Source organism: Danio aesculapii, chromosome 16, assembly GCF_903798145.1.
Source record: "Danio aesculapii chromosome 16, fDanAes4.1, whole genome shotgun sequence".
In the NCBI taxonomy this organism is placed as follows: domain Eukaryota; kingdom Metazoa; phylum Chordata; class Actinopteri; order Cypriniformes; family Danionidae; genus Danio; species Danio aesculapii.
This window is the reverse complement of record NC_079450.1, coordinates 41,211,270-41,225,221: the sequence shown is the minus strand read 5'-3', so window position 1 is coordinate 41,225,221 and position 13,952 is coordinate 41,211,270. Positions and strand designations below refer to the sequence as shown.

At 33.9% G+C, this 13,952-nt stretch overlaps 1 protein-coding gene across 2 annotated transcripts in view; it reads right to left on the bottom strand.

Annotated features, from left to right (window-relative positions):
- The window catches only part of myh14 (myosin, heavy chain 14, non-muscle), a 94,099-nt gene that overhangs the window by 11,710 nt on the left and 68,437 nt on the right, over window positions 1–13,952 (bottom strand). For both annotated transcript variants that reach the window (XM_056474837.1, XM_056474838.1), the window contains exons 28-40: window positions 12,922–13,093; window positions 10,889–11,101; window positions 10,131–10,275; window positions 9,818–10,024; window positions 6,662–6,766; window positions 6,254–6,406; window positions 5,907–6,155; window positions 3,910–4,122; window positions 3,332–3,544; window positions 2,409–2,570; window positions 1,441–1,569; window positions 1,269–1,357; window positions 10–133 (exon numbers count right to left, since the gene is read on the bottom strand). In XM_056474837.1, coding sequence (XP_056330812.1) covers window positions 10–133; window positions 1,269–1,357; window positions 1,441–1,569; window positions 2,409–2,570; window positions 3,332–3,544; window positions 3,910–4,122; window positions 5,907–6,155; window positions 6,254–6,406; window positions 6,662–6,766; window positions 9,818–10,024; window positions 10,131–10,275; window positions 10,889–11,101; window positions 12,922–13,093 — 2,174 coding nt within the window. The remainder of the gene's footprint in view (window positions 1–9; window positions 134–1,268; window positions 1,358–1,440; window positions 1,570–2,408; window positions 2,571–3,331; window positions 3,545–3,909; window positions 4,123–5,906; window positions 6,156–6,253; window positions 6,407–6,661; window positions 6,767–9,817; window positions 10,025–10,130; window positions 10,276–10,888; window positions 11,102–12,921; window positions 13,094–13,952) is intronic.

Genomic DNA, 13,952 nt, shown 5'->3' with positions numbered 1-13,952 from the left:
TTTGTGTACCTGTAAGGTGCTCTTCCTCTGCCTCTCAGCTAGTAGTTCAGCATTGCTCTGTGCCTCTTCTAACTCTTCCTCCATCTGAGTGATTCTAGTTTCAAGGCGCCGCTTCTCATCAAAAAGAGCAGATCTAAATGGAAAACAGCATTAAACATTCAAAGTTCACAATAAAACTAAACATTAGCGATAATACTGGCATTTATATATTTTATACTTATATCTTAGATAAAACGTTTTTTAATGCAGGGCATTAATTGAATTCTTTTGGGAACTGACTGGATGTAAAGGTAGCTCTGGATTCTAAAATGTGGACTACATTAAATGCACTGCAGGGATTGTAAGCGATGACGTGTTTTATTTTTAAAAATGTTTTTAAAGTTTCCAAAGCTGTTGCTGCAGTAACTATTTTATTTTTTCGAGTTTCATTAATTTGATTGTATTTTATTTTATTTTATATTTTATTTTATAAATTTTTTTTATTTTATATTGTATTTTATATTTTATTTTATACTTTATTTTATTTTATATTTCATTTTATTTTATTTTTTATTAAAAATTTTTCCAAATGATACTTTAGAAATCGCTGTAGATATTTGAATATATTTTATTATTGGTATATATATTTTATTTATTATTATTATTATTATCTACATGTATTTTATTTTATATTTTTATTTAGTTTAGTTTAGTTTAGTTTAGTTTAGTTTAGTTTAGTTTAGTTTAGTTTAGTTTAGTTTAGTTTAGTTTAGTTTAGTTTAGTTTAGTTTAGTTCAGTTTAGTTTAGTTTAGTTGGGTTTTGTTTTGTAAATGCAATTATTCCTGTGAGGGCAATTTGAGTTTACAGATATTATTATTTGTAATCTTCAGTGCCAAATGGTACTTCAGAAATCACTGTAGATATTTGAATATATTTTATTATTTTTATACATATTTTATTTATTATTATTATCTACATATATAAAAAAGCAATTGTATACGTATAAATAAAAGTGTTATTGACATTTAAATAAGAAAACTACAGGGTTTGGAAGGACAATTGTTCATTTGACTATAGCATTTGTTTCTTGCTGTCTTTCTTGGTCCACTTGCTCCACTTGATATTTGAATATCTTTTATTATTATCAATATTGGCCAACAAACAATTGTGCGATTAGTATAGTTGTTGAAACCATCTTTTTTCTCCAGGGTTGCTCAATGACTACAATTTGTCTGTATAAAAGAAGAACAATGCAAAAGAAAAACAATGATCATAAACTGATACTGACTTTCCAGTTGCACTGTTGATGATTTCATCTGCCATTTCATCTCTTTCCTGCTGGGCTTGCCTCTTCTGCCTCTCAGAAACAGACAGATCCTATCAAAACAACAAAGAATAGAAAGATAAAAATGAGGAAGAAGCTTACAGTTATAATGAGTTGCAATGTCAGGTTAACACACCTCTGTCAGCTGCAATAGTTCTGCCTCCAGTGTCTGCAGACGTTTTTCGCTGTCCTTTGATTGGGCAACAATCTCATCTCGAGCCAACTTGGTTTCGTCAAGCTCACGAATAAGCTCCTTCATCTGAGTCTTAAAAAACACACAGGAACACACCAAATATTTACATCAGGGCTTTACAACTGTCATCCTATGAGCAAAATCAGGTTCCTGAATCAATTATATAAACAAATGAACAATGAATGTGTAACACATGAATTCCAGCTGTAATGCTAACTAGTTAAACTAAAAATAAATTATTATTATTTTTTTTTTACCTAATCTATTACTGAAAACTAATAAATTAAGTTAAAATATTAAATCTATTAGGTGTAGCAAGTTGAAGTAATTTTTATAGTTGATCTAAGGGTTTACTTTTTACATGGGCAGTATATTAGCCCCCAGAATTATTAGCACCCCTGGGTTTTTTTCCCCCTATTTTTCTGTTTAACGGAGAGAAGATTTTTTTCAACACATTTCTAAACATAATAGTTTTAATAACTCGTTTCTAATAACTGTTTTATTTTATCTTTACCATGATGACAGTAAATCATATTTTACTATACATTTTCAAGACACTTCTATTCAGCTTAAAGTGACATTTAAAGGCTTAACTAGGTTAATTAGGTTAACTAGGCAGGTTAGGGTAATTAGGCAAGTTATTGTTTAGTGATGGTTTGTTCTTTAGACTATTGAAAAAAATATAGCTCAAAGGGGCTCAAATTTAAAAATTTAAACTGCTTTTATTCTAGCCAAAATAAAACAAATAAGACTTTCTCCAAAAGAAAAAAATATTATCAAACATACTGTAGAAATTTCCTTGCTCTGTTAAACATATTTTGGGAAATATAAAAAAAAAATTCAAAGGGGGGCTAATAATTCTGACTTCAACTGTATACACGATTATATAACGATTAATGAAACTGACAAACCTGGAGACGTTTCATCTGGCGAAACGCTTCTTCTCTGCCCCGATTGGCTGCTTCCACCTGAGCCTCTGCCTCTTGCAGCTCTGTCTCCAGTTGTTTCTTAACAGTCAAAGCCTGAGCTCTTTGAGTCTTCTCCTCCTCAAGCATTGTTTCAAGTTCTCGTACCTGAACAAACAAATGAAGAAAGGTAAGGAATCAAATATACACTGAAAAAAATACTTTTGCTGCTTGTTTAAACTGCTTATTTTAAATGAGACAACACAATTCTTAAGATTTTTTAGGGGGGGACAACTAATTTTTGTAATGTTCAATCCACTTAAATTTGTAAAACTGATTAAGTTAACTTTTTGTTGAAACAACATGAAGGAAATTGTGGGAAACCCTGCATTTTTACAATGTAGAGTAGGAGAGAAAGGAGGTCTGAAATTCTTAAAACACACTGTAAAACCCAACAGTCAACTTTATCAAATGAAATTAGTGTAGTTAACTCAAAATTGACTAACAGTTAATTCTACTCATTTGAAAAGAGTTTTGAACTCAGTGTTGAAGGTAATGAGTTAATTAAATAATACCTCATTACTTAAACTTAAATGGAGTAAGTTCACAGTACTATATAGATTAGTTTTTTTTTTACTCAAATGGTTTGTAGCAATCGGTTTCCTCAAACGGTTTGAGTTGCCTTAACTTATTGGATTTTACAGTACTCAGGTTATTTGAGTTCTCTTCATTTATTAGGGTTTAATGTGCTCAGATTGATTTGTTTACTCAAATGGATTAAGTTCACAGTACTCATTAGGATTAGTTTTTGAACTTAAATGGTTTGTTGCAATCGGTTTCCTTAAATGGTTTGAGTTACAGTACTTTAACTTAGTTTTACAGTGCATTATTTCAACCCATAACTCCTTCATTCTGATGGAGATATTTACCTGTTTGTTGAGTGCCCTCCTCTTTTCTTCTCCTTTCTCCTCCTTGGTGCTGATCTCTCGTTCAAACTGAGCTCTGAGGGCCTGAAGTGTGACCTCCAGTCGGAGACGAGCGTTCTCCGCCTCTCCCAACTCATCCTCCAACTCCTGCGTCTGTTCTTTCAGAGACTGCGCCTCTGTTTCCAAAGCCCGCCGAGAACGCTCCAGCTCATGGACCTGAGGAGGCCAAATAATATGGGCAAAAAGGGTAGGTAAAAAATTATATACGAATATGAATCATATTCTTAAGAAAATTCAGACTTAAAGTATTTGTTCAAATATAAATAAATGCTGAGAAAAAATATATATGTATACACATCATCTTACTATCTTTTGGGAGAAGCCTATGTCATTTTCAATTAAAAAAAAAAAAACTTGGTTGAATAAAAGTAACATTAAGTCAGAATTTGTCAGGGGTATGAATAATTTTGGGCTTGAATGTACATACTGAAGAATCAATTAACTATTTTTATTTATTTTCAAACAGTGCAGCACATGTTCATGAACTATGCAAGAAGTATGGTAAAAAAAGCAAACTGTACATTTTTGCCGACATCATCTTGGGCATTGACCAGCTGCTCCATCTCCAGGCGAAGCTGCTTATTGGTTCTCTCCAATTCATCTCTCTGCTCTGTTGCTTCCTGCAATGCTCTAGAGAGAGACAGGAAGCGCGTCTCCTTCTCTCGACTCTCTGCTTCAGCGCGGTCACGTTCCTCCTGCAGCCGAGCACTCACTGCCTTCTCCTCTGCCAGACACTAAAGGTTGAAGGTCAAAGGGTGGGTAATATTCAGAGATACAGTACACTGCTGCACCATTAAACTTACAAATATTAGTTTAACTATTCCTTAAAATGCGGTGCTACTCAACCAACGTTCCAGGAGGACCACCAGCACTGCATGTTTTGGATGTTTCCTTTGTCTGTCACACCCATTACAGGTCTTTTAGTCTCTGCTAATGAGCTGATGATCTGAATTAAGAGTGTTTGGTTAAGGAGATATGGAAAATGGGCAGAGCTGGTGGTCCTCCTGGAACATGGTTGAGAAACACTGTTTAATGCATCTACTTGTCTCCTCATTCACTGAATATCGACTTATGCCATTTAATCAGTATCATTTATCAATCCATCTATCTATCCACTCTTCCATACACCAGCTGATTCGACCGATTCCATCCAGCCAATCAACCCATTAATCCACAAGTCAGCCCATCCATCCATTCTGGTAATATGTCCATTTCTTCATCCATACATACCCCTTAATCCCTCTATCCACCTGTGCATACACTTAGCATACACTCAGTCAGCATAACTATCTATTTGCCAGCCAATCGATCAACTCATCCACCCATACACCAATCAATTCATTCATTCATCTACACCAGTCGCGGGACAACGACGGGGAGTCACTTGGTGATATTTAAACGTTTATTTTCATGTCTATTTTTAATGGATTTCTAAACCTTTAGAATTACCATATTTTAACCATAACCCACAGAAGATAAAATAGTAGTTTTAAATAATAAAAACAACAACATGCAAATGAAAAGCTATCAGCCCTTAAATAATTTATTTTATAGGATTGGTGTGTTTATGCTAGATTAACCTCACAGCAACACCACAGCTGCAGCAGATTGATTTTATAGCAACAGGTTAAACTTTATATATATATATTATTTAAGTTATTTTCATTTATCTGCTTGCGCTTTCAGTATTGCAATAAATGTCATGCAAGATGGTAATCAAAATTACATTAGAAATGCATAAAACCTGAATAGCAGTATTTTTTCATGTGGTCAAATGACTGCTGGTTTTAAGTAAAAATATTACTTTGAGAAAAACTAAGGCTTTAAATTTTTCAGGGTTTATTTTTTGCTTTAAGGCAGATTATTTAAAACACTTTAAAACCAGAAACCTTGATTTTTTACTTAATCCAATACAAAAATGTACTTAGTGTCACTTTTTTCAGTGTATCATCCACTAGTAAATCCATCTATCCATTAACCCAGCATCCATTTTTCGAAATATTTATCTAATCATTCAGTACAACCAAAGTCAATGCAGTCATTCCATCTATTCCATCCATGCACCAGTCAATCTGTTTATACTTCCAACCATCTGAACAATCAATCAATCCATCCATAAACTCACCAAACTCTCAATCCATTTGTTCACTGATCCAGTGAGTTCATCATCCACCAGTTTATCTATACTTATTCATTCATTCATTCATTCATTCAGTCAGGCAATGTATCCATCCATCCCATCCATGCAACACTCAAACTATCCATCCATCCAAAAGTCAAACTATCCATCCATCCATCCATCTATCCATACATCCAACACTCAAACTATCCATCAATCCATCCAAAAGTCAAACTATCAATCCATCCATCCAACACTCAAACTATCCATCCATCCATCAAATCCATTTAATCCATTTAATCCATTCATCCATCCATTCAGTGAACCTGTCCATTTATCTACAAGTCAGTCTAACCAATAAAACATTCTTTTCTTCATCCATTTACCTCTGTTACATACCTGATCAAATTTCTTCTGTCTCTTCTCCAGAGCAGTGCAGTTCTGTCTCTCTCTCTGCAGAGCGATGGTCATGTCCTCTATCTCCTCTCTCAGCCGTTCTTTCTGTCTCTCTATGCGCTCTTTCTCCTCTTCTTTGGATCTCTCTCTCTGTACGGCGTTCTCCAAATCTCTCTGCATCTTTCTCCTGGTCTCCTCCCCAGCCTCCACTGCTGAATTGACTTCCTCGGTCTGCCTCTTCAGATCAGCCAGCTACAAGGAGACATAACCATAATGTATCATGCAGCGCGTTAAAGACTGTTTAAACAGAAAAGGTGTTTTCTTGTTGTGTACATAAAATGATTGCATACCTGTTGTGTATGGTTCTGAATCTGGCGTGTAAGTTCTCTAGTCTTCTCCTCCTCCTCCTCTAATCTCTCCATTAGTCCAGCTTTCTCTTCCTCAAGAGCACGTACACGTGAACCTAGTGCCAACTTCTGCCGTGTCTCTTCCTGTAGTAGCTCCTAAAGGATAACGCACACACATATACACACTCATAAAATAAGCTTGCTAAAGAGGCCTTTACATTTACAGTCTCTAAGATATGCTTTAAAATAAAATAACAATCAGAGTGAGCTGAGAACCTCTCTAGAGGATTTAAATCCTATTCATCCATCTAATGCAATGTTATAAAAGTGTTTCATCCAAAGAAGTTCAGATAAGTCCCACGAGCCTATTCAAATGTAGTGGAAGAGAGCAAATTAAAACACACAAGTTACCTGCACATCATGCAGTTGGCTCTCCAGGCTGCTGACCTCCTTATGAAGGCGGTGAGATTTGGAGTCAGATGAGGAGAGGGAGCTGGACAGAGACTCAAGCTCTGACTGAGAGGGAGAAACTTGAAAGTTAGAATGTTTTTATGATTCACTGGAGTTCAGTTTCAGATTTGAACCAGCAACACATTTTACACCTAACCTAAACTTGTCAAGTTCTTGTTTGTAACATTGGAAACCAAATGCTAGCTTGGACCAACAAATGATCAGTTTTAACCAGGCTATCATGTACAAAAATTTATTGGCTTTACATGGTTATTCCAGATGCAGAACTACTATAAGACAAAATGTATGGTGATATTGACAATGATGTAGCAACGTACTGAATGCTCACTTCACACATAAAACACTTTCATAGTAGCGAATGTTCATTCATTTCTTTTCGACTTAGTCCCTTTATTAACCCAGGGTCACCACAGCGGAATGAACCACCAACTTATCCAGCACGTTTTTACGCAGCGGATGTCCTTCCAGCCACAACAGATCTCTGGGAAAGCAGCGAATGTTCTGTTTATTTATACTTGACCAGAAAGAAACCCAAAATCAGAGTCAACTAAATAATGCTGCACTACACAAAATTGAGAAGAAACATGAAACTGAAAACATGTGTGTAAATGTGATGATTTAAATGCATTATTTGACAGTGACTACGTTTACATGGACATCAGTGATCAAATTATTAGCTTTAATCTAATAAAGCGAATAATAAGACTAAGGTGTTTACCTGAGTTGCTTTTTAAATGTTCCTTTCATGATCCCGTTTTATGTTATAGCACATAATTTGAATAATGTAATTTCGGGTGCTTTATTTTTAATTTGTCGACTTGTCGAAACTGCAGTTTGCCACTTTCACTTTCATTCATGAACATTTCATGCACGCCCTCCATGACAAACAAGATATTGGATGCAACTATGAACTGTTGTAAGAGTTGTTTTAATGGAAGTTCATAGCGCATGCTGAATGGAAGAAAAAAACCTCTGCATTTCACAATGCAGGTGTCTGTGGTTTGCACTGACTCGGTAGGTGCAAAGAGTGTCAAACAGCTGTCTGTGTGTGTGTGTGTGGACTATCCTGTCGCAAAATATGGCGAAAAGTCCTACATGACGGTAATAGTTTGATTAAACTGTTTACATGTATGTACTGCACTTCAATAATGCCACTAAAATCGGCATTCTCCACATGTCTTAATTAGATTTCTCTTTAGTTCGATTATGACCTTAATCTGAATAAACTAATCAAAAATCGTAGTTTACATGGTAGACTCTTAATCAGATTATTGTCTTAATTGCATTAAAATCGAATTATTGGTGTCCATGTAAACATCGTCACTGAGAGGAAATATTAAAAAAATATATATATATTAAATGTGAAAATTTTATTTTTCTATATATAGTCAGTGAAACATTTTTCATTGTTTATTAAAGTCATTTGGTCATCGTCTGTATTCTTTTAAAATCTTTAAATTTGATATTAAGCCTTGAAGGGCAAATACTTAATTTAATTCATGGGGCATATAATTTAACAAATATAATTCAATAGTTCATATAAAGAATAAAATGTAATAAATATTATCATATTATTTATATAAAATTAACATCTGCAATGGATAAAATATTTAGCACAGCCTTATATGCTTAATTTGAACAAGAAAATTTGATAATTTACATTTAGAGTACATTTAGGGTCTCTGTCATGTTAATTTATGAAAGAGAACTGTTACGTACATATTGTTTGTTATATGGAATGCAAAAACTTTGAAGCTCAATATCTTAAAATCATTTAGAACGCAGATAGAACCTTATAATTCCAAAGTGACGAAATTCAATAAGACAATAATATGATAAAAGTGGATGTGAGTGTAATCCCTCATTTGTTTGTCCTTAAATGCCTAACAACTACTGTGTGTGCATCCTGTAGCAAAATGTAACAAAAAGTACTACAAAAATGTAATAGTTTGATTAAGGTGTTCACATGTCTATAGAACAATCCACGTCTTAATTTGAGTTCTGTTTAGTTCAATTATGACTTTTTAGTCATGTTAAGGTAATCAAAAATTGCTGTTTACATGGTAGACTCTTAAGACTCTCTTTTTGAAAATAATGAATAAATTAAAAAAAGAATTCGAATTCTGTCATTTCAGGGTTTCTGCAGGTTTCATCAAGTTAAATTTAAGACTTTTTAAGACATTATGAATGGAATTTTTTACTTATACAGGGTTAAATGCTAAGGATTTTTTTTTCGAATATCCCAATTATAAAAGATTTTCACTTGCACTATTAAAAATGAATCAAATTTAATACATTTAATAATACATTTGTTTGAATTTATTTTTAAATTAATTTTCAAATATATCCATTTACAAACCCTTTAACTAGGCCAACACGCAATCTGCGCACAGGAATCTGCAGATTTCCACATGAATTTTCCAAAATTCATTTACAGTAATATTATTGACTAATATGAAAACGTTCCTATGATTTATTTACATTATAGTTTAGTAATATTACCTAATATTTACCTAATAAGTGGATCTAATTGAATTTGCATTGTAAACATCAAATAAAAATCAAAAACGTATCATTTATATTTTATACAATACTGTCAAAATCATTCTGCATAAATGAGCAGATTTGTTTTTACAAAATTCTGTAAAAACTTTACAAAAATGTCAGCAGATTCTGTCTGGCCCTACCTATAACCCTTACCAAGAATAATACAAAACATAGCTGTCAATTACTTCAGTCTACAATAATAATAATTTAATAATAACATATAACAAAAAATATATGTCAGGTCAGTATGCTCAGCAGTAAATAAATCGAGAACTTTTAAGCAAATGTTACTGTAAGGAAAGTAATAAATGCTATTTTAAATAAAAATTTAAAAGTATTATTGAGATGTATTGTTAGTGATTGTATGGCTGTTAATGGCCAGATTGGGTAGCTACAGATGAACAAAGGAAAATTAATGCCTGTTAATAAAAGATTTAAGACCTACAACACAACTTTTCAGTAGATTTAAGACTTCCTAAAGCCTAAAATTTAGGTTTTAAGATTTAAAACATTTTAACACTTTTTAAGACCCTGTGTTTTTCATTTTACCTGTAGTTTACTGAGACGTTCCTCTCTCTCTTCTCTTTCTCTCTCTGCCTGCGAGAGGCGTGCGTTGAGCTCCTGTAACTGTCCTTCTGCTCTTTTTCTGCCCCTTTCGCTCTCCATCTTCCCTCCCTGTAAAGTCTTCAGTTCAGCACTCAGATTCAAGCGCTCCTCCTCCATAACAGCCTTTGCCTTCTCCAGCGACTGACGGGACTGCAGACATACACACACACACATCAAAGGTTGGCAAAATACCAGTATAAACCTGGCTTCCAGGTCGCTTGAACAAGATTCATTTGGTGTAAACCCAGAGACTCACTCTTTTGGTGTTGTCAAGTTGCTCCTGAAGTGAGTCTATGGCAGCAGTGTGTTTGATACGGAGCTCTGACAGCTGGGCTTCATGACGACGAGTTTCTTCCTCTAAACATCTCTGAAGCTCTCCTAACTCAGCTTCACGACGAGACCTTAACATTCACAAACACACTTAATCTGGTTAAATAAATGCCTGTGGTAACTCTACCCTTCTGAAAAGAAGCAGGTTAAATTGTATTGAAGGTGTTCTCATAGTGTACTCCAAATATTTTATGACTATATATAAAAAGTACACTTACCTATCTAGCAATTAACTATGCTTAATTGAGATTTTTTATTTGTAATGACATGAGTACAAATAATTTACAGAATTCAATGATTTTGATAGTAAATTTAAATCGTATTTTAAGTACTGTTGAAAAATATTTTGAAATAGAATGTAGCACATTAATTTATATCCAAAGGAAAAGTAAAGCTGCATATGAAGCCCTAATTAAATGAGTTAAACGTTCATTTAATGTCAGCTAATTATATTTCATATTAATTTGAGCTATAATTAGGGATGTAATGAGCCGGAGCCGGTTAAAAATTAATATATATATATATATATAAATATAAAGTAATTTTCTGTAACAACTATCCTTAAATGTTTTCTTATCTGCATGACTCAGTCTCTAAGTAGTTACCCTGAATATTCAATTTTTAGTATTTAATAAAAATGAAATGTAAACATTTTCTCTAAATATTGTTAGAGACTGCACACACCTGAGTTCTTGCTGAGCAGCTGTAGTGTCCAAAGTATCTTCCAGCTCAGTCCTCAAAGCCTCTAACTCCTCTCCAAGATCTCTCCTCTGTTTTTCAGCTCTTTCCCTCATCCCTCGTTCATTCTCCACCTCCTCTTTGAGCTCAGAGACCTGAGACATGGCCTCTCTCAGGGCTCTCTGAGCCTCTGTACGACGTGCTCCTTCTTCTTCCAGCCTAAGAAAGAGTGTATGCAAGTGAATGCATGTCATGTTTAAGTTGAATTACTCAAGGTTCCTTCTCTCACTGTGTCCTAAAAATATGCGACACAGCCCTGCGACGTGATAAATGATATATTTTCCATGTTAAAAAGGAGTTTTTGTCTTAACCATCTGTGATGGCAATGCACACAAATTTGTATTTCCATGATGTCGTGGCAGAACAACAGCATATACTACTACCTCAGGTACAGATTATGTGCTTTATTCCGTGTTAAATGCTCCCGATGTGAGCTTAAATACAATTTTACGTGACAATTACAGTTGCAATCAGAATTATTAAACCCCCCTGAATTATTATCCCCCCTGTTTATTTTTTTTTCCCAATTTTTGTTTAACGGAGAGAAGATTTTTTTCAACACATTTCTAAACATAATAGTTTTAATAACTCATTTTAAATAACTGATTTCTTTTATCTTTGCCATGATGACAGTAAATAATATTTTATTAGATATTTTTCAAGACACTTAAAGTGACATTTAAAGGCTTGACTAGGTTAGGGTAATTAGGCAGGTTACTGTAACTAGGCAGGTTAGGGTAATTAGGCAAGTTATTGTATAAAGATGGTTTGTTCTGTAGACAGTCTAAATAAAATTGCTTACATTGACCTTAAAACGGTTTTTACAAAATTAAAAACTGCTTTTATTCTAGCTGAAATAAAGCAAATAAGACATTTCTGCACAAGAAAAAATATTATCAGACATACTGTGAAAATTTCCTTGCTCTGTGAAACATCATTTGGGAAATATTTAATTCAAAGAGAGGCCTATAAATTCTGATTGCTACTGTATAGGCATACCACTGGAAGCAGCAGCAGACAGTTTACCGCAGATCTTGAAAATAAAATAACTAGCAGGCGTCAGTTTAAAATTAAATGTCAGACCCGTGATTCAGTGCAAACCAACAACTTCAGTCACTCAGCAGAGTAATAATAATGATAAAGAGGTTTAATTTATATTAATTAGATTAATTAAAATTTTCAATTCACTGACTTTCAGTGATTAAAAAGTGAAATTTTCATGACTTATAATAAATAGAAAAATAAGAGCTGTTATGGCTTTCGAGACTATAGTGAATCTGCAACAGATGAATTTAAAGGTAAATTAAGCAGGGTGCAATATTTAGCGAAGTTATATTGATATTTACTAAGGCACAGTTTTCCTTTTCTAACAAGCACACTGTTCAAACTCCTTCCCATCTGCATTGTTTTATATTAAATAACATATTTGTATATAGAAAGAGCTCACCTAGCACACCATACCTAGCACAATTTATAATTTAAATATGAACATGATTTTTCTAATGCTGTTTTTAAAGCGATTTTAACAGTTTTTTATTTTCATAATTTAAAGTCATGTATCAGATCCGATAGAGTCAGCTTTATTATGTTAAGAGGTAACATTTTTTTCTCATTTTGTTTGTCTTATTGTTCTCTTTGTATACATTACATGGACTAATTCCTGAGATCAAAAATCTAATGAATTACGATATGTACATTTGAGTATTTTTCACTGCAAAACAACACAAGAAATGTTATAAATACTGCCACAAATATTACACATATTTTCATATTTTGATAAAATGTGCAACCAATTTTTTTTAATTTTGGTCGCAATAATCAGAAATGTTGATAAATGGGAATTTTAAATCCCTGATATAAAATTCCCTGACTTTTAAAGTCTGGAATACACCTTTTCAAATTCCTTGATATTCAGAAAATCTATGACCCATGAAAACCCTGATTACTTTACCCAGATTCACTGCTGACTTTGTGAATACCTTGTCTGTAATGTGGTGATCTCTTTCTCTCTCTGGCTCAGGCTTCCTCTCAGCTCAGTGACGAGTAAGCTCATGTCAGACAGCTGCTCTTGAGCCTCCACTGCTTCTCCTTCCATCCGCCTCTTCCACTTCTCCTGTTCCAGACGGCCTTGCTCTTCCCTTTTTAGACGCTCTAATAAAGACAAATGTATATTTATGCTTTTATATTATGTTTTTAGGGCATAGTCCACCCAACAATGAAAATTCTGTTATTTAGTGTATTTATTACTTCATGTGAAAAGCAAAAGATGGACTTTATTCTTTTACATGCGGTGATGGTTCATACAGATCAATTCTGACAAACTGCAGACACTATTAGGGAGTACTCTCACTAAGCACGGTTGACTTGAACCATGCCGAAGTGCGGTTGTCCCCCCTCCCCTCTCCCCCGACGGCCTGCACTCACACTGCATCTTTTTTTTATTCATTGTATTTGCTGAATATTTCCATTCAGATGCATAACAAATCTTACAATAAGATATTCACATTTTAGCATAACATCTGTAAACAAAGTAACAAAAAGAAAAAAGAGAAAAAACAAAACAAATAAAGAACAAGAGCGGGTATACATAACATTTACCATACAGAATATTCACACTTCTGGTAGCTTTGCGACTTGAAAGTCCTTTAAGAGTTTCAAAATAAATTTTTAAATTAACCTTGAAATGGAAGATGTTAGGTTTTCTCTCTGACTATTTACACTTGTGTTTATGAAAGTTGCCTAATAATATCAAAAGATTTAACATAAACAGGAGATTCTTCTCACACTGCATCTTTACCTACCGAACCCAAGCACGCTTACGTCATCGATGATGCGACTATTCAGTTTAACAGAAGAGAAGTCCTCTCGCTCAGCACAGTAGACATTGCTTTAGTTATATCGTTTTAGTTTTTTGTGATGCAGTGCCACGAAGTCAAATATTTTGCCGAACAGATAATAGTCCTCATGCTGCAGGTATTAGGAGGTTTGCTGAAGGTGCAGCTGTTGTACA